Source organism: Plodia interpunctella, chromosome Z (assembly GCF_027563975.2).
Source record: "Plodia interpunctella isolate USDA-ARS_2022_Savannah chromosome Z, ilPloInte3.2, whole genome shotgun sequence".
Taxonomy (NCBI): Eukaryota; Metazoa; Arthropoda; class Insecta; order Lepidoptera; family Pyralidae; genus Plodia; species Plodia interpunctella.
This window is the reverse complement of record NC_071324.2, coordinates 5,029,802-5,051,868: the sequence shown is the minus strand read 5'-3', so window position 1 is coordinate 5,051,868 and position 22,067 is coordinate 5,029,802. Positions and strand designations below refer to the sequence as shown.

Here is a 22,067-nt window from a genome sequence, read left to right as displayed (position 1 = left end):
TAATATATTTCGCACGAGTTGACGCGTGAGTCAGCCATCGTGAAGCTCAATTGCAATAGAGGGAACCTCCCGACCCGATCCACGACGCCTCCACCGGTTTGACCATTTGAGTATGCATGACATACTCGATCTCCATAATCTAACATAATAAATACCTATGTTACTTTCAGACACTTGAAGATCACCAATCACGTATGTGTTTTACAAGTAAATGTCAAAATATATGCAATAAACACGTCTAGAAAATATATAAATAATTATAAAAAGGTAAGATCAAGTGTGAGAGGTAGAAGTTTTAGGAAGGGTCCAAGATTTTTATCATTTAAATAGTCGCTAATTGTGAAATAAGCATTAGCCATCAAAGCATTTTTAATTTTGGCATTGGCAAGTTGGCCTCTACAGGGAGTTTATTGAACAATTTTAACCTTTTTAAGTCCGAATCTGTTCATACAAAGTACAAACATACAAAGTTTATGCCTATTACGAGTATTTACACCGTTAACATCTCTCAATATTTTATACAGGTGTAAGTTACATTTAACAAAAATAAGTAGGTACGTCGAAGATGTACTGAGATGCAACAGTCATGATATTATTATATTTATCGATTTGAATATTTTACGCAAGGAATCCCGTGCAATTCAATTTTATTTATAGCCCAAAAATAAAACGAATTGCTCTTTTCTGTAAAACATTTTTTTTCCTATATCAGCTGCATTAATTACCCCACAACAAAAATCCGCAAGACATTATGCTATGAAAGTAGCTGTGATACACGAGCCTAGCTGATTCGATGTTTGTACACTGTCTGATCTCACTGCAAAAGCTGCTTTTTCTATTAACTTTAAACAGTAGTGACGTGTCGTTAGCAAATAAAATTACATCACACAATTGTTGGGCAAGAAAAGGAAGACTACTTGTATAAACTAGAAATAGAAAAGGATAAATATTGGAGCCCTAAGGCACGCCCATGTGTTTTTATGTTTGGCCTCTGCATTCAGTCAGATCCACTTACAAGTAAATAAGTTCAAACCATATTTATGCAAAATTTCAAAAATATTGGTTGAGTAGATAAAACGTGAAGAGGTAACATACAAACATATTTACTTTCACATTTATAATATTTTGGGATAAATAAGTCTTTACTTACAATGTTAAAATACGATTTTTACCAAAATAAATTAGGATACATTGACAGGTTAAATCAAAACAATCTCTTAGAGATGTTATTTATAAATCACCCGTGTACTTACACGGGTGATTAATCAACAAATAAATCTTTCTTCTTTTGCAAACTTTGTCGCTACTTTTTTTATTCCTTTGTACGAAAAAGTTTTGCTTATTATAATGAGAATAATCTTGTTTAAATATCCTATTGTTATTGGTTTTGTACATTTTATTTTAAACTAGCTTTTGCCCGCGGCTTCGCCCGCGTGAATTTCATAGCAAAATCTCAGTAATTTTTTTATCGCGTACTCTGTAACACTGGTAATAATAATATATGACTCAAATTCGCATTTTTTCTCATCTTTAGTTTAATCCCACTTCCTTCTACATATTGTGCCACCATGCAATGTATCCCGTCCTGTTTCCCACTCCCATGTGTCTCCTTCCCATTTCCCGCTCTTACTCCCACTCCCGCTTTCTGCAACGCCTTTTTCATGATGTTTTACGTCCGGGTTTTTTATTAACCACAAAAGTAAATTAAACATTTTTTGCATTTATTACTGTTATTTACTACAAAAAGTAAGTATGCCAATTTTCAGCTTTTTATCTTGAAATTTGTATTAAGTCCCATACAATCTTTCACCCCTCTTTTGAATGGGTTGTGGGTTAATTTTCAGAAAAATCTGAAACACGTATTCACAACTTTGTTGTAATCAACCAAAATCCAAATTTTCAAGTAATTAACTTCAACGATGTAGCACTTTCATATTTACATCTTTTCACACCTTTCACCCCCTTCGGAGTAGAATTTCCAAAAATCTTCTCTTAGTGCTCACCTACATGCCAAATTTCAGCTTCCCGCCCAGCAGTTTCGGGTGTATGTTATCTGTCAGTCAGTCAGTCCTTCAGTATCGGAAGAGTTTTATACTGATCAGGCTTTAATCGATAAAAACAATTTGTTTATATTCTGTTTACACCTTTCTTCAAAATTTTAAAGTAAATCGGCTCCGTGGATTGTTATATTAATTTCCCTACAGAACCTATTATTTTCCGGGATGAAATGTCTAGAAGATGTTAACCCTGGATTCCGAGTCATTTTTGATTCATAATTAGTTTTTCAATTATCCTACGGGAACCTGACCATTTACCGGGATGAAATGTATCTAAGATGTTAACCCGGTATATAAGGTACTTACACACCAAATTTCAAGCAAATCGGTCCAGTACATTTCGAGTGATGCGCGTTCAGACAGACAGACAGACAGACAGACAAAAATTTCCAAAACTATATTTTCGTCATCTATATCAGTAACTTAGTAAATTCCATGAAGAATTAAAAAAATATATCCAATGTACAAATGTACAAATTTGACCTTTCTTCAATTATTATATGTATTGATTGGCTCTGTTTAGGAGCAGATTAGATATTAGCGTTATATTAGCAGATAATTACAAAGGGCACTCTTCACCAGAAGAAGATAGGAATAAGAAGTGCCCACTGGTTTGCCTATTTCAGGCTACATTCTACATCAGTGCCAAATTTTATCGAAATACGCTCAGTAGACTTCTACTGGACGTATTATATTATCGACGTATTGGAAGTTTCATGCGTACTTACGCATCAACTTTGAAAAGATGTGGTGTGAGGATTATGGGGAAATCTCGGATTCAATAAACTCTTGGTTTCGTTTCGTTCGTCGTCTCCGTGTAATGTCAAATCAAAGTAATTTCTTACTTTAAAAAAAATAAAAAGGCGGTATTTTATGCCATTGACAGCTGTCGTTAGACAAACTTCCTGACACACATATCCTACTTTCGCATTTCAAGATGGATATATTAATTTAGTTGTAAATGCAATGCGGTAATTTTCTAATTAAAATTATATTTTTTATTTGTATATTGAAGCCTTTGTTTCTAAATCCAATAACAACTATTAATTTGGTTAATCGTGTTTTGTTCTTTCTCTCAATATTAACATGATTTTTTGTATACATTTTGACCATGCTTTATGCACTATTAGAAAAAAATATGCAAAAATGGCAAGCCCTTGATATGATAAGGGTCATCAACACAGTTTAAGTGACTTTATTTCTGCATTTCTCTTCAGTAATTATCATTACGAAATGATAGTAGTTTGTAGTTTTTGAGAAATTACTATATTATAATGCAAAATTTGACGTGAAAAAGTGTCTGTGAAAATCTTGTTTCCGAATAAATTCAACCTAGTTAAAAAGTATAATTTACGTAGTCACGTGTTGCCCCCAAAAAATAACGGTTTTGATGAGGATTGCGATGAGGCTAATGAATAGATTGAATTGCGAGTTATTGCTTTGTAATATGTTACGGTTAGTATGGCTAACCAAGCTGACACTGAAAGTTTTTTGAACTGGCCACTTGTAAATAATGTAATTAAAAAAATACATTTTGAAAATAGAACTCCTTACCATTGAGTACCTACCTATATAATTTCAGTAATTTGTCATTTGTTTTACGTTTTGGCCGCAAATTCAAAATTATTTCCTCACGTCAGCATGAATTATATAAACACAAGAAAATTTTCTGGCAATTTTTTTTATGACTTTCTATGTCAATTAAGGCAACAATAAAGTTATGATGATTGGCCTTTTAAGACAAAGCCCCATCTTGTGCCACTGTTTACCATTGGTTTAACGAATTTAAACGTGGTCGCATCAATTTCACCGAGAATCTGCGTCAGGGTCGGCCTTCTACGGCGACATAGAAGATAATATCAGTGTAATATAATAGAGACTGATAAAAGAATGATCTATCAGCAGATTCAGACAAGTTTAGGCATTGGTATGAGTCAAATGGAAAAAATAATCCATGAACATTAAGCGGATAGAAAGCTTTGTGCCAAGTGGGTACCTCATATTTTGACCGAGGCCTAAAAACTCCTTTGTGTTGATTGGGGTCATGAAATGATTGATATTAATTATATTAATAGCGCCTCTGAGAGTCTGTGGCGTTTCCGTAGGAATAAAGTTACCGACACTATTATTTATTATTAGTGTATCGAATATAGGCACTTCGCATTTGCAATGTTAATCATAATAGTTGGACTAGTGTGGCTCCGCCTTAGAATGAGTCCAATCCATATCTTTACGTGGATAAGATGACTAAGACAATAAGTGAACTTCACAATATAGCATTATTAAAATATCTATACTCGTATATAAAAGCGAAAAATACTCACTCACACATGTATCTCGAAATCTCGAAAACTACTGACCCCATGAACATGAAATCTAGCACGAAGGTAGATTGTGACTCGGAGACGTCCGCTAAGAAAGGATATTTCTAAATTCCATCCTTGGAGGGTGAAATAGCGGTTGCCAGGTTGTATGAAACTTCGTCATTTTTGAATTGAGACACAGGATATTTTTGATTTAAATTTGTAGTTGGTAAAAAATAATAATGCATTAAATCGATTTTGAAAATTACGTCCCTAAGGGGTGAAATAGGGGTTTCAAGTTGTATGAAACATCGTCATTTATGAAGATGTTTCGTACAACTTGAACATGATACATGAAAATTTTAATTTAAATTGGTCAAAAATTATAATGCATTAATTAGATTTTGAAAATTACAATATAGCAGGGGTGAAATAGAGGTTGCAAGTTTAAACTTCGTCATTTATAAGGTGAGACACATGATTTTTTTTTAATTTGTAGTTGACAAAAATAATAATGCTAGATTTTGAAAATTGCGTCTCTAGGGGAATGATATAGGGGTGGAAATTTATGCAAAACGTTATTTTTTTTGTAAGAGAGACCCATGAAATTTTCGGGACGCGTTATTGGAAGTGGGAATGGGACACGTAGCGGGAAATGGGATGGGTCACGTTGCGAGAGACGACATGGGACAATTTGAAGGAAACGGGACAGGACAAGTTTCGGAACGAAACACATAGCGGAAATCGTAGCGGGAAATGTAGAATAGAACTAAAGATGACAAGAAATACGTATTTGAATCATAATAATAAATAAATTTTACCAGTCTTAGAATACGCGATGAAAGAATAACTGAAATTTTACTTCGATTCCTTTTAAGAAATTAAATTCACGCGGGCGAAGCCGCGGGCAACAACTAGTTTGAAATAAATATCAGACAGGTCAGGACAGTTGATAGGTAAAAAACATACCTACATAGGTTAACGTCTACGGAGCTACGGATAACAATTAGTGTCCAAATATAAGTAAATATTTAAGTATTTGCCTTATAATTATAAACAATAAATCAAGATCTAAAAATATTACAGCAAATGCGGCAAATGTGTTTCAATGCGATTAGCATGGAAAATAAATAAGCTGTCATTAATTACTGCTCAATAAATAAGACGAAGGACAAAAAAAATAAACGAAGAAAATTCGATAACAATTAAATACATTTCCAAGAATCTACAAATGTGTTTACAAATAATCGTATCAAGATGAAAGAATCTCAATTGTTTGTTGTTTGTTTGTAATTTGTTTTTTAAACGATATTTATTGGCCCACAATTGTGAAAAGGCTTTACCTTTATTCCATTATTACTTCCATACTCATCTGTTCTCTTACGCCCAAACTTCCAGTTTCTTTGTCCTCAGAGTAATTAGTAAAAAAGACGTATAAAAATCTATCTACTTGAAACAATACTGTGCACGGATGTGCCAAGTTTTCTTCATGGATTATAAAATAATGTTCTTCGAATACAATAATTTCAAAAACTATATTTCAATGTTATTAAATATCAATATCAATACATATCATCATCAATCAATCAACAATATCAATACATATAATAAAATTGAAAACAGGCCAAATTTGTACATTGGATATTTTTTTTAAATTCTTCATGAAATATACTTAGTTACTGATATAGATGGCGAAAATATAGTTTTGGAAATTTTTGTCTGTCTGTCTGTATGAACGCGCATCACTCGAAATCTACTGGACCGATTTGCTTGAAATTTGGTATGTAGGTTTGTAACCTTATATAGCGGGTTAACATCTTAGATACATTTCATCCCGGCTAATGGTCAGGTTCCCGTAGGATAATTGAATTTATTTTGAATAATGCCTCGGAATCCCGGCTTGACTTCTTGGGGTTCTAGGGTTCTGTAGGAAAATTAAAATAACAATCCACGGAGCCGATTTATTTAAAATTTTGTAGCAAGATGTAAACAATTTGTTTTTATCGATGAAAGTCTGATATAGATATAATTAGAAGGTGTCAATTTTCAATTCAATTTTGTTATATTTCCTCAAATTCCTGGAGAAATTCTCCGGAGATTTCCTCAAACATACAAGCTCACAAACGCTTATCTCTTTATAATATTAGTATGGTTTTGTGAGAGTATATATTGTGACGCGATCTTATATATATATTGTCTATCTTAATTATAATTAAGTATCTATAAGGCATTGTATATGTAAAAAGATATTGTAAATTAAAAGGTGCATTTTTACAATTATTATTACACAAGCATATTAATCCTTATGATTAAAAGTATTGAGTAAGTATTGAGATTATTTGATTATCAAGAGAATTTCACGAAGATAAATTTTGTCCTTTATATATGTACGCCGAATTATTTTAAGTTGGTAGATACTTTTATATTGTTGAACACTGCACGCGGCGACGGCGGCTCGCGGTAAAACGCAGAGCGCGGTCATAGCCCGCAACGAAATCTTAAGATTTTTACTTGATACTTATGTGTACAAGGTAATTTTATTTATTTTCGTTGTATTCATAGAAAATTTGTTATCAGTTGTCTAAATTTATTTATTTTCGTTGTATTCATAGAAAAATTGTTATCAGTTGTCTAAATTTATTTATTTTCGTTGTATTCATAGAAAAATTGCGCAAAATATCAGTAGCTTTAATTCGTTTGTTGTTAATAAAAACGTCATGCAAAATTGAACGGCACGCGTTGCAGAAAGCGGGAGCGGGAAATGGGAAGGAGACACGTAGTGGGAACAGGACGGGACACATTGCGAAAAACATGATGGCACAATATGTAGGAAACGGTACCGGATATCTACATTACATTGCAGAAAGCGGGGATTGGACAAGTTTGCGGGACAAGACACGCAGCGGGAAATTGAACTAAAGATGAGAAAAAATGCGAATTTGAATCATATGTAAGACTGTATCGTACTCTGTAAGAGTACAGAGTACGATACAGTCGATGCGATAAAAAATTTACTGAGATTTTGCTATGAAATTCACGCGGGCGAAGCCACGGCCAAGCTATTTTAAATATAAGTAATTTAATAAGAATCTATATATATAAAACTTTTGCATTACTGAGTGACTGACTGACAGACAACGTACAGCCGAAACTACTGGGCGTAGGAAGCTGAAATTTTGCATGTAGGTTCACTTGAGAGTGTAGGTGGGCACTAAGAGAGGATTTTTGGAAATTCTACAAATTCAAAATTCAAAATTCAAATCATTTATTCAGAAATTAGACCTTCACAGGCACTTTTTCTCGTCAATCTTTAAATTTATAGTTATTTCTCACAAGCTAGAAACTACTGGCATTTCGGAACGACCACTGCTGAGAAGAAATGCCGAAAGAAACTCATTTGAACAGTGTTGGTCCCTATCATGCCAGATCGGCTTACCATTATTGTTTCTTACAAAAAATTTCTAATAATATATATCTTTCTATCTTTCTAATAATATATAAAAGTACATAATGTACATAGTCAAAAGGTATATCAAAACAGGTTATGATTGTGATCCGAGTGCTGATTATAATATATATCTCGATGTGAAACACTTACATGAAAATATATGAGAAACGAGATGACCAGTTCCCTTTGGCAGCACCCGTTCACGAGTTGACGCATGGGACAGCCATCGCGTAGCTCAACCATAATAGAGGGAACCTCACGACCCGGCCCACGACGCCACCACCAGATTGACCATTTGAGTGAGCATGACACACTCGATTCCCATGACTTCATACTACCTAATAAAGGGGTGAAAAACGTTTATATGAAAGTTCTGCACCGTTGAAGATAGTGACTTGGAAATTTGGATTTTGTTTACAACAAATTAATGAATAAGTATTTCAGATTTTACTGAAAATTATCCCCACCCCCTTTAAAAGGGGGGTGTAATATGGTATCAAACTTAAGACCTACACAAATTTCAAAATAAAAGGCTGAAAATTGGTAAACATACTCTTTATAATTTTTCTTAAAGGATGACCAAAGTTTTACTATGAAATTCACGCGGGCGAAGCCGCGGGAAAAAGCTAGTTACTAAATATAATGTTATAAATGCGAAAGTTTTGTGATGATGTACTTTTACGCCAAATCTACTGTACGGATTGTTATTAAATATCCATGGGTAGAATATAATATATAACCAGGAGTAACATATAAGGTAATTTAAATCCCGAAATTCCCACGGGAACGAAGACCCGGTGCGCATCTAGTATTGTGTATCTGTACGTACTTTATCCATGTGTTGTTCAAGCTGTCACGCAAAAGAGGTACTTTGTGGCTTTCTGCTGAGCAAGGTATTGGTAACCACTGCGACATTCATTGATGTATAGGAATCATTTAAAATTTATAGGTTAAATCGTTTATCCACCTCAGCTACAACATACCTATTTTGTCGCAGTTTGTGTTTAACCAATAAACTTGTTTCATTCCATTTAAGATAATTGATTTACTGGTAAGAACTAGCTATTTAACCGCGGCTTCACCCGCTTAAGTTTTTTGTTCGTATTAAAATGGGATGGGGATAGTTGGAATAAAATATCCGTACGCCATAAAATAGACACAACGTTATCTAATTTGCAAAGTTATAAAACGTGCATTTAGTGCCACCTATAATAGAATATATTCTACGGGAATAGTAGTTTTTTCCGGAATGTCACACGTGGCACGAGTAGGATTCCAACCTGGAACCTTTCGGTACACAGGCGTCTTAACCATTATACCACCACAACTTCAAGTTATTTTGGTAATCCTAACTAATATTATAGTCATCTACATTTACAAAAGACTATGTATAATTAAGTATATAAACGAAATAAATTTATACAAACATTACTTTTTATAAGCTTTTATTTTACTTGTAATATATCTATAACCGTATGTATGTTCGAGTGGACTCCTGCAACTCAATTTTGAAACAGATATATTAAACTGATTGAGCTAAAATTTTGTACACATGTTTGGTTTGATTATAAATGGCTAAAATGTTTTGCTCGCTGTCTAGTGTTTATGTAACGCATTAAACTGCAAGCACAATTTACTTACTATATTATATATGTAAATACTGTAAGCGTTCCTAATATTAAATAAATAATTTGTACAAAACGTAATTTATACAAGAGAGCATTGCATTATTGCAAGAGAAAAGCACGATTTTTTTTGCATTTTTGTGCATTGTATGCTTATTAAACCAGATCCGTCTATTGTCCGTTTCGATATAGCATCATATATCATAGCTACACAGACGCAAGACTCACAGCTGTATTGTACATAATAGTCTTATATGCTGTTGAGAACTACTCGTAACTTTGATAAAGGCTTATTGTGGCCAGAATCTTCTTTGTGAACCGGTTGGTTTGGACAGACTTGTAAGTCTCTTAATATAATAAGCAATATCTGCGATTGTTCTCGAATGGACTTTTGCTTTGACTCCGTATATGTGTATACCTATTTAATGTGAAAATCGTTCCCTAAAAACATAAAGAAGCAATCAATCAATCACTGGAATTTAAAGTTTATATAATAGGTCGCACCAAGCATAAAAACTTTTTTCAGAACTTCTTCTGTCATACAATGTCTGGTCGCTAGTCGTAAATGAATCTCAACTGGGCCATTAGCGTTCTGCCGGGAATAAACCAGCTGTGCTATACTCAAGTTTCATATTGCGAGAGATTGCAGTTCTTGCAATAGTTTATAATATTGCAAATGAAAAATCTTTTTTTTTATTGATACTTATTATATTACTCCGATAATGTAAATTAATTGATATGGATTAGGTGTGACTTACAAATCATTGCTGGTGAAGAAGCAAAACCACCGTTGTTTTCACTCCAAAGGTCGATATTTCTCCAAATTCAACTCCAAACTAACAAACAAACATAATTCAATTGAGAGGATTCATCAGTTCAGTGTGAAGGGTAGCTTCCACAAGATATATACATACAACATTACGAACACATTATTGAAGTTTACATACATAAGCTCGTTCGTTTATATACAATTGTGCCGGTAACATCCAGTGATGAAGGTCGTCGCTGCCCGATATATCATCTCTGACTACAATGGGGACGGGGCGTATCTTCTGAGGAGGAATACTATAAATCGAGGCCATAAATAGAGAGGCGCTTAGCATCTGCTTTTCTAATTATTTATTATGTAACTAGCTGTCTGTATGCTTAATCCATAATGACATTAATTTTTATTCTCTACTATTTCAATTGTCCGGCAGTGGTTTAAGCAAAATAATTACGTTTATGATGTGAATCCTGGTTCTATCACTTTATTCCACCTAATAGTACGAAGAGAATGTTTTCTTACCGTAGTTCACCTTATGAGAGCCATCTACAACCTGCGACTCGTTATATCGTAACTATTACATGAGAGTACTTAGGTGTATTTATTCTCGCAATTTTACCTTTCTTTTATAAATAGAATGGATAACATTTATAAAACAATTCACTGCTAAAATGCCTTCTCCTGGTAACAAGATAATTATTCAGGTAGCTTGCGTAAGTAAAATGAGAAAGTGCGTGTGAGCTCAGCAATTACTTTGTCACGACCCTCTAAGTGGAGACCAGGTATCTACGCTGCCCAGCGCCCTTTTACAATGCCTGAATTTGTAATATATAAGAGCGCAAACCTAATTTTATCCTTTATAGGCTTATGACAATGAATTCGTATGTAAGTATATTTGACACTGCATAATTTCAAATTAAAATAATCTCAATGAGATCATGCCATCCATAAATGTATACTAGCATTAAATTCTATCAGAGTCTATCATTAAAGAAATCATTTAAAGTATAATAACATTTATCACTTAATAAAGACTTGAGGTGTTTTTTAAATAGATTTAAATTTAAGCTTTTATATTGATTTGGAATTTTGTTGTAAATTTTAGGTGCCATACATACTTCGCTATTACCGAGTAAAACAGATTTTGACGGGTGCATGCATAATCGATAGATATCTCCATGATTCCTCACATCATGAACATCAGCTAGACGAGGGAATAAATGAGCATTGGTTTTCACAAATGTAATAAATTATCAGTTAAATAAAACGAACTGATAATACAGAACTATTAGATACAGGAATTGCTACGGTAATATAATAATGTAAAACCACAATCGTCAAGTAAGCTCTCAGACTACGAGGAGTGAAACTGGCAGATCTACTACGTAAATTAATTGTCCGGTTCTTGTAAAGTGATCGAGTTTGCTTATCGATGTCAATATCAATCGCAATAACGGAAAATACCACAAGGATTGCTATTTTACGATAAAGCAAAATATATATTTTTTGATAAATATTCAACGTTAGTGGAATGCCTAATTGGCAAATTGTTTCCCTTGGTATTTTTCTGCTACAAAAAAACAAAATGCTACATTTTTGTTCGTAATCATATATTTGAATATTATACACTCTTAATTAAAAGAATATGATTTGCTAGGGTCTTTTTGCGAGGTAGGATTAATCTGCTACAATCAAGAGAGCGCTACATTCTTCGTAGTATGTGCTACGAACGTCGTAGCTAAAACACAATTCGTAGCAAAGCAACTGCCAGAATATATTGTAGTCAATGATACAAAGATTGTTACGAAAGAATTTCGCTTTCAGATGGACGGACGTAACAAATAAAATTTGACAAAATTACAGGTGTTTGAAAACACTACTTCTCAATTGGTACTTTGATGAATATAAAACGTTATTTTGACGTTACTTGTTTGTCTCCATTATGCTATTTTCCTATTATGTATTTGCATTATGCAGGCACTATATGGAATTAATTAATCGATATTTAATGGAAACTTGCATCGTAAGTACAATAGCTTAAAAATGTATCATTATAAAGTTTCTATCGTAGTAGTGAAGTGACGATTTGAATTTTTTTGCAGAAAACCTGTAAATATATAGAAAGCAGGCCAACAGTCCTGGTAATTCATATATGTAAGATAAAAGTTCTAATTAGTTTATTGTTTTTATCAATTGTTTTCAACAAATCATGTCTCTTGGCTATAGCCAAGCTATGGACCTTCTGGTTTAAAATCCAGAGTGGATTTTCAACCAGAAGGTCCATAGCAAACTCTATTTTTTTTTCATAAAACAAGGACTTCACAAATGAAATCTCTAACAAGTAATTGTAGTATAATTTTAATTCACAGAATAAACGATATTAGGCAAAAATAATTAACAAATAAAAAGTTCTCAAAGATACTGAAATATGTATAAAGTCAAAAAAATATTTTGGGTCTTAATAAAAAACAGGGAGTGTTATACTCATTATCTATGCCTAAAACACATTTGTGAAATTTTATCTTTTTTATCTGAAGGTCTAAACGCACGGGATGTGAATAAAGTTTTCCATCCGTAGGTCACACGTTTTAGCCACAAAATAAAATAAGTGCAGAGGTAACACTTCAAATGTCCCGCATTTGTAATAGATTAGTATATACATGTATTGCGGAAAGGTACACCGTTGAATAACTAGTTGGGTGACCATTCTGGGTTTATTATCAGATTTAATTGTTATTAAGCAATGTGGAAAATTAAACTCTCGAGTGATAGCGAAAACAGGTGTCGTTTTGGAAAAAGATTTATCTATATTGACCAGAAATATAACCCGGCTCCTTCGGTATAGCAGATTAAGCTAAAGTAGAGATCGACAAAAAGCAAACTGGCCACACGGCTAGTAACATCAATCCGTAATCTCGTTGTGTTGTGGCTGGAGACCTAGGGGGTTTTGAGCTTATGCTGGGTGGAGGGGCGGGGAAGCGCGGCTCGGCCTTGACCCGGACAATTGGGGCGGAGGAACCTGCGGCCGGTTTTGCGTTTGTCTGGCTATAGCTTAACATTATTTGATACAAACGTGGTGGTTACAAAAAATGCAAAAATAAATTATTTATCTCTCTCATCTTAGCTTGTCTATGTGACGCTCTGAGCCAATGTTCCGCTTAACTGGTACTTCAAATTATGAAGATATTGCCGTGCTTTCTTAATTTCGCAATTATGTATACATGTTGATTTATCACTTAGTTTAATATCCACGTGTATTCCTAATAAAGTGATTTTAATCTTTTGCTAGAAAAGCATCCACTTATAAGTTCAGAATTAAGAAGTCATTCGCGCTTGGCGTCTTTCTTTAATCTCAAAGTCCTTTTTGCCATAATCAGAGTCACATTCGTTGATAAATGATACCTTTAAATGGTCAAATGTTTCTTAAATTTAGTATCTATTTTATATGTATGGCTGTTGCTCTTCCTAATAAATAAAAATAAAATAAAATAAATAAGTTACGAAAACAAGTTTTAGGGTGGTTCGCAGAGCTTTTCGGCCGCTGCGGCTGCGCGGTCATTACAATCCGTCTATTTTCTTGAGGAATCATTTCCAAAATCAATCATTTATAAAATTGGTATTATTACAGTATAGAGTAATTAATGTAAAGTCAAATAATAAAACTTATTTTTGTCTTTGTTAAAATTTGAAAAATTGAAATGACAGCGCGACCGCACCGGTCCAAACGCTCTGCGAACCACCCTTTAGTAAAAGAAATGGCTCTGTACCATCTAAACTAAAACAGGGATAAACTACTTGTGTGGCTGTCTACCTACAACTATATTTTTCAAACCAAAGATACTGCGTATACATACCCAGAAAAAAATACGAGTATTTGCTACCAAGAAGTGTCTCATTTTTATTTCAACTCTTTATAACGCCGTCCGTAGCAGCACAGTCAACTAAATATAAAAGCGTAATTAAGCTTAAATAAAAAATGTAAATACTTACTTCAGAAAATTCTTTTCATACTTTTTATATCTAGCCTCAAGTGAGCAGCAGACTTCAGGATTTATCCGCTATATTACGGAGGGAGAAATATTACTTTGATAATAAGTGAAAAATAGCATCTGACTTTTTTACCGGAAATGAGTAGAGAGTAAGTAGTAAGAAATGAGAGTATACATATTCGTAATCAGCAAAAAACGTCGATTTCAAATAAGTATTAAACTTGATTTTTAAATAAAATTCAGATGCAGCTATTTTCCATACGACTGGCATAAAAAGCAGAGTATGAAGTATTTCTATAAAACGTCATTATTTGCTTTGAACTCTACTGAAGCTGGCACACTCGTGCTCTTGTACGTATGGCCGACAAAACGGAATTTTATTCTAGACAAATGAGTCGACAACGAAATTACGTGTATCCGTGAGATAATTCCTATTTTGTTTGAATAAAATGTACATCTTATTACAAGTTTAGCGAAATAATAATGAATGAAGAAGTTGTCTCAACATGATTTCGTGTGATTGGGAACCTAACTACGTGAAAGTTTAATTTTTGCTTAGTTTGGTTCCCGCCTTATATGACCACTCGATGTAAGGAATAAAAAGCCTGCGGGCTGAGATGGAACATCAGCGTTTGTAATGATCACAGATAAAGACGTCAGCAGAACGTAAAATGAATGTTCAACGGTCAGGCTTCACGGACAGACTAAATGCAACCTGAAGCTCTTTCAGACGAGAGTTGTTGAACGTTTGACCTGAGCCTATTTAGTTTAACAGATTTAGAAAATTACCGCACCCGACGGCCCTTGTATAGACATAGCTATTTTACATGTGACTTTGACATACCGCATAAATATTTATATGGTTCTTCCTTATCTTCTTTCATACAAAAAATCTAAATTACCTAAAATTTTGACGCATACCATTTAGAAGTTTTTGTGAGTTTCAGTTTCAGTCAACAGTAATTAGCGCAGAAGAACGAAAATACGTCATTTTCTCTGTCTAAATACTAACAGCGCATAGGTTAAAGTTAATGTCAGCTCACTATTACAATGTTAACAAGTGTCAATTATTCATATTTACACGGAAACTTATGATGTCGCTCTGAATAGTAGGTAAATTCATTATAAGTAATATGTAAAATTAAATTGAAATTAAATTACCGATTTATACTTAAACATGAATCGATTTAGTCTTCTGAATTGATTTATTCTGATGTTGAAATGGATTATTTGTGCAAAAAAAATATTTGTTATTCGCAAAATAAATTTCTGTTACTAGGGATTTAATAACTCTGTTTTGAATAAAAATCCTACCCGATTATTTGTTTCTATATTTCTTATGTTCGTAAATACCCTATTCTCTGTGAAATTAATTTCAATCTTTAATTTGGAATGCAGTAGATTCGAAAGGCGTTCGCTCACGTAGGACATTGTCCTCTATTCTCGTAAGCCACTCCATTGTCCAGTTCAATCTCATTCTTCACTTCACTTTAAATACTTTTAAATAATTAATTTTAAATAGTATATGAAACGATAGCATATAGTTCCTGTACGTGGACCCATGGACGCCCTACGACTAAAATAGTACCTACTACTTCATAGGGTAGCAGGTAATATTTTAGGGTGGGACCAAACGCCACGTCGTTCACCCCATTGTCTCTAATCGAATCAAATCGAACCGAGATGATCGCCCTTTGTATCGCCCGGGATAACCGCTAAATTGTCAAAGGTTGCTCGTTGATACCGATATGGTAATGTACCAAAGGAGCTAAAATCTTTCATTTTGGTAAAAAAAATATGTAGAATGAAAAGTTTCAGAGATTACAAGTTTGGGTGACTGATATCGAGATTCTTACGGGGCGGTACCGTCGAAGTTTTATCTCCGAGTTCCTAGTAATTTTTTTATGATAGCATCTGATGCGTTGATAAATTATAATGTATAAAGACATTTGTTCCGTGAGAAATAACGACGCTATATTAATATAGTCCGTTTATTTTCTTTCTTTTACACTGATATGTTATTTTCTCTCTAGTCTGCTTTTTAAATATTTTTTTTTAACGGGATTTAACCGAAAACATTAAAAGCTTATGTCAATAATTATAATGATTGTAAAATAAAATATTAAATTTATTTAATTTCAAGCATGCCATGTAGTAACCCACCTACGTAAGCCTTTCCGAGCAAAGGCAAGCGTTGTGAGGTGTTTGGCATCTTGCCAGCTCGTCTCGAATTTAAAGCCACCAGTGTATGTTGACACCCAAGAATCCTAACCTCGGACCCCAAATGGAAAGCTTTCATATGGAGCTCTGTGAACACTGGCTGTGAATCACTATTATTCGGGTGCTGTTTCGTTTTGTTCATTAGAACCACCCTGAGCCCACTGTCATCGTTATTTGCGATCTTTACTGTGACATTCGCGTATTTTCGTATCTACTATTATCAGAATACAAAACAAAGGCGGAATTTGTTAAAAGTATTGTTGAACGCCTTTCGGTTTATCGGGTATTGTTTTTGAATGAGATATTGTTGATGATTTTGATCTAGTAAAAGAGTAAAAGTATATTTATATTCAAAGTTAATTTATTCTAAAATAGGTGCTTTGTTTGGTGAAAATAATAGATTCCTAAAGAATTGGCAGATATCGAAAAGTTAACCTGTGTAAAAAACTTTTTTTTGTATAGTTTTTTACATCCTAAGTATAGTACTTATTATTTAGAACTAGATGTGCTTCTAATATCCGCCTGCTCATGCAACACCTCGGGTCATTATAACAATTTTTTCGGGTCATAGTTTCGCATTTAATAAATTAGTATAGAATCATACTTCATCAAAATATGTTATTTTTAGGAAAAACATATTTCAAATTTTATATTATTCACTAAATATAATTATCGGAGAAATTTGATATAGGTTTGCGAACAGTGTTCACGATGGTTATTAATAAACGCGTGTTGCATTGAAAATGATATTTCGAGTTCGAATTTACGATTGATATTTTAGTTTCTATAATATGTATAATTGATTACACACAGTCCGTTCACGGAACTCTGTAATCCGTACACCAGTGTAAATTTATTGGGTAAATTGATAGTATCAATTAACGTTAATAATAATCCTATGATTCAATTTGTAGGTAAATAGCTACGCCTCAGGGCGGGGCTTCGCTACCTTGTGTATTATTGTATTACAGCTTATATTAGAATAGAATAGAATGCAAATAAATTTATTCAAAAAACTACAGACACACACATAATAACCAAAAAAGAAAATTAAGATAAAAAAAAAACAAAACGTGGGTAAGTACAAAAAGTGATTATGGGTGTGTGTGCTGCAGTAATCTAAACAGGCCAAACTCAGTGATGTTATTACTCTAGGAGCAACACACTGATTTTCAGTTGGAGCCTTTACTACTAAGTAGGTGCTGGTGCGAAACATGAGTGCAGTATATAGTGCTTAAAATATGTACCAAGTGAAATATATACTGGGATACTATGATACGATACGATACTAGATAGGTAGATAGTTAAATAAATAAACTGTTTATTTGATTCTACGAGCGCTAATACAATATTTACAGTTTATAAAAGTACGATTAGTACAATTAGTACCATAAATTTTTAACTTGTCTTATTCACTTGTTCATTAAACTAGTAAACTGTGTCGAGGCTTAAATTGAAAGGTAAATTTTGATTTTTTTGATAGCAAGTTGGCATAAATTTTATGTGATCGTAAGATGACATATGTACAACTGTCTCGAAATATTTTTGATTATGTAGTAATTCAGTAAAAATTCTTAATTTTACCAAGAGTTCTTGGTGCACTACTGAGTGCACTAGAACATCCTGGAACGATAGTCAAAGGAACCATGTCTTAACTCAAAAATATTAAGTTTGATGTTTGAGAATGTTTTAATGGGGGCACGGTAGTGTACTTGCCAAGACGAGCCAAGCGAAGCGCAAGGGCACTACCTACCTTCTTACCAAACGTTTCGTCGTATTTTGAACCGTCGTAACTTTGGTTTGGATAATGCCAGATAGTTAACATTTTCAAGATTTAATACCATGAGTACAGTAATTAAACATGCGAAGTTTGAATATCGTAGCTAGTATTCTTTAGATTGTATAGATGTCCAAATACCCTTAATTTCGTCACTGACTCACTGACTGATTAACTGATCATCAAAATTGTTAGGTACTTCTTTAAGTCTTATTTTGGTTTGTAAGCTAACGTTAGTACAGAAACAACAAAAAAGTAAATAAAAAAATCCCAACCTAACCCATCCCCTTGGTGGGGTGGAAGTTTGTATGAGACTAACACTATTTCTTGTGCTAGATATCATAAAATTAGTAAAAATACTTCTAGTAACAAATAAAAAACACAATACAATTGTTTATTAATCTAAAGAAATGAAACGGCTTTTTGTATTAAATTATCCATAGCGATATCGATTTTAGTCAAAATTAAATTATAAAGACAAAAGTTTGGAATGTCATGTTTTTGTAGGTTATAGCATCACAAATTGTAGACTAACTCAATTGGCGCGGGTTAAATCGAGTTTGTCCCGTCTGGCGCTATAACCACCGTATACAAATGTAGGTAGGTAGTAGAAAGATATGAGACATATAGCTACGTTAGACAGGGTACTCAACTTGACCGAATTTAATCTCGCCGATTTTGATAACCGTTTTCTGGCTATTTAACTAGTTGATATGCCTATCTGCTTCACGGTTTCAATTTTTTTTACGTTATGAACTCGTCGGTCTCGGTTCGTTGCCAAGAAGTCCATAGAATAATTGTAATTTTTTTTGCGCTAGGATACAAATTTGGTCAGCTGATATCGAAAATTGAAATGTCGAAAATTCAAGTTACTTATTTATAAGTTGTTGTATTCACATTTAAATAATATAGAATTAAATTTAGCTGACAAGAACAAACTGAACGGTTATAAGAAATAATTAAAATTTTAATCCACTAAATGAACTCCATATTGCTGGCAAAATTGTAAAACTGGCTGAGATCATACTTTGACTTTCTAAGTCGAAACTTTTTGATTCCAATAAATCTTGACTTCAATTTTGGAGAATTGTGAAATGTAAATTTGAACAAAAACGGATAACATTCTTCATGAATTTCAAAACCTTTCTAAGTTTTACTGAAGTTAGTTTATTTTTCAGGTTACCTATGTATGTTCTAATAGGTACAATAGATAAAGCATCTGAAAGGCGCCGAAAATATTGTTTCTAGCTATAGTTCTATTGATATGTCACTATAAAGGAACAACTGACACCTTTTGTCACGGTATTTATTTACTTGAAAGAAAAGTCCCATGAGATTAAACATTATTTGAGCAAAGTCGGTATAAGAGCATAATTGTAGGTAACCATGGATATCTATAAATATTTTTAGGTGACCTCGCTGCCCGCTCTAGATTCGGGAAGAGCTAGAATTCTAATATTATAATAGAATCGCAACAAAATCGATGTTCTCATCGAATATATAACACTCTTCACATATTCATTGACACGAGAAAGTTCTACACTTCCATCATATACATTTTTGAATAAATTTACCTTTGTATGAAAACTTGAGTAAACATTTCGTTTGGCTGCAAATTTCCTATCGCGCAACATAGATTTCATCTCCGTGATCCGAGGCTTGCGGCCTACACTCCTCTAATATACGGCAAACACAAAATAAACTGTCACTTTTGGAACTTGGAATTGAATCTTCAAAATTTAAATATAATTTTGTTATGCGAATCCTGGGTTTGCAGGCGTCACAGCCTTGATTACATTCAATCCAAAACACGCGAAGATGAGTGAAAAAAAGCAACTACAACTGCATGAGGTGATAAAGAAGGAAGTTGGCTTATTATTTGATAATACATGTACCTTCAACATGATCATGAATTCTTTGGACTTGACTTGCTACGCAGGCACCAAACCAATTAATGTCCGCGTGGAATATTTCTAGCTGCATTAGAAATAATAACTAGTTGAGTGTCGAACCAACCACGTGCAATGTTCGGGCGCGTCCGAAATATTAAAATAAATTAGTAATATAACACGAGCGATAAAAAATAACGTTAATTTTTGTTACAGATTGCCAACCGGAACTTTGTATGGAAGAAACACAAACGGAAGTCACTTCTGCTCCTTTAACAAGTAAGAAAATATTTTTATCTTTAGATATAAACCACGTTATTTAAAATAAAATGAGACTAATAAAATTGATTTGTCTGTGTGGTGGATATATAAACATTTGTCTAGGTTGCTCGCAGCACAAAGTATTTTTTAATACTTTTCATCAAACTTCGGCTACGTATGACTGTGGTGTGTATCTCAAAATTAGTAATCGACCTATTTCATGAAATAGTTCACGTAATCCGTAATCAATTAAAGTCTAAACTTTCCCTATCGTTTGTAGGAAAACTTAGAAGATCGGATTCAAATTAAATTCAGCAAAGTTCCAAATCGGTCTACATATTTTGTTTTCTTTTCTAAATACTCATTATTACAAAGAGAAAACTATACAAAAAAATAAACTGAAAAATAGAAACTTTTATCTAGAATTTCATATAATTCCGGTGCACGGCAGCTCCAGGAAAATGTGCAGTACACGCAACTCGAGCGGCGCGCCGGCGCTCCCTATTCGATAACCATTAAGATATTTATCAATTTCTTTTAACCAATAGTCAAATAAAATACTATTCAACTGAAAACATTCAGAAAATAATATACAATTATCCGTATCCGAAAATTTTAATAGCAGCCACCTAGCTAGCCGCGGGTACTTACGTGAAACTGTTATTAACAAACGAAAAAATGCTTTCGTTATAAAAAAATTAACCGAAAAAACACTTGGTTATTTTTTGTTTACATGTTTTGTGTAAGGTTTTTATTGTGCCCTGGGCCCGTAACATCGTTTACGTGCGGTCGGTGAACTTTTCTTTTAAATAAAAGCCCAAAATAATGTCTTCAATTTGATAAATCAGAAGTTTGTTTGAGTTTTTGGATGATAGAAAGTAGGTATATAAATAAATAATTATATAATCATATATTATATAATAATTATTATTAGTTTATATATGATTTATACTTTTACTGAACGAAGCCATTATAATTTAGCAAACGCAGTTACTAACAAAAATATATATATATTATCAAATGCGCAAAAAACACATATATAATTTTTTCGAAAGGACAAATTTTACTGTGGTTAAAAGCGACTTACCACTTGAATTGTTACTACTACTATTAACAATTGGGACTTAGAAATAGTCATCTTTATTTATAGCGCTACTTTGGTCGGTAAGTTTAATTTTTAAAAGTTTCACAATATATATGTTCGATATATCAATTTAAAGTGCATATAATATCGAGGATTTTAATCCAAATAAATATTTTTATAGCTCAAATCGATAAAAAGGATATGCCGGATTTTCTCTTTATTTTTTAAATTTAATCCGCGCTTTTGGTTAGGCCATGCACCAAACTATCATTTACTAACGAAAATTGGTTCTGTGTTCGGCTAAAATTAGGTTCATATCCAATTATCAAACGTTACACATATTGCAGTTGCGGCATCGAACGCAATGCTATCAAATACGATTTCACTTTGACATGTTAACCGACACATTAATCCGCTTATGTGCTTTCGTTATTCTGTATTAATTTGTTGGCTATTTCCAATTATTCCTTTTTTTGAATCTCTGGTTTTCAATTGAGCATGATGTTCATTAAACTCCAGCTTTCGGTATAAATTGGGCTTCATTTATCGACTTTTCAATTATTGAAATTTAAATCCTTCTATCATATAAATTATAAGTTTTTATTACATAAACTAACGTAATGTTAATATGACACAGACAGAAGAGTT

The 22,067-nt window shown here is 33.2% G+C and overlaps 1 protein-coding gene across 2 annotated transcripts in view; it reads left to right on the top strand.

Annotated features, from left to right (window-relative positions):
• The window catches only part of LOC128683108 (uncharacterized protein), a 95,359-nt gene that overhangs the window by 41,800 nt on the left and 31,492 nt on the right, over positions 1-22,067 (top strand). For both annotated transcript variants that reach the window (XM_053768366.1, XM_053768365.1), the window contains exon 3: positions 20,291-20,353. In XM_053768366.1, coding sequence (XP_053624341.1) covers positions 20,291-20,353 — 63 coding nt within the window. The remainder of the gene's footprint in view (positions 1-20,290; positions 20,354-22,067) is intronic.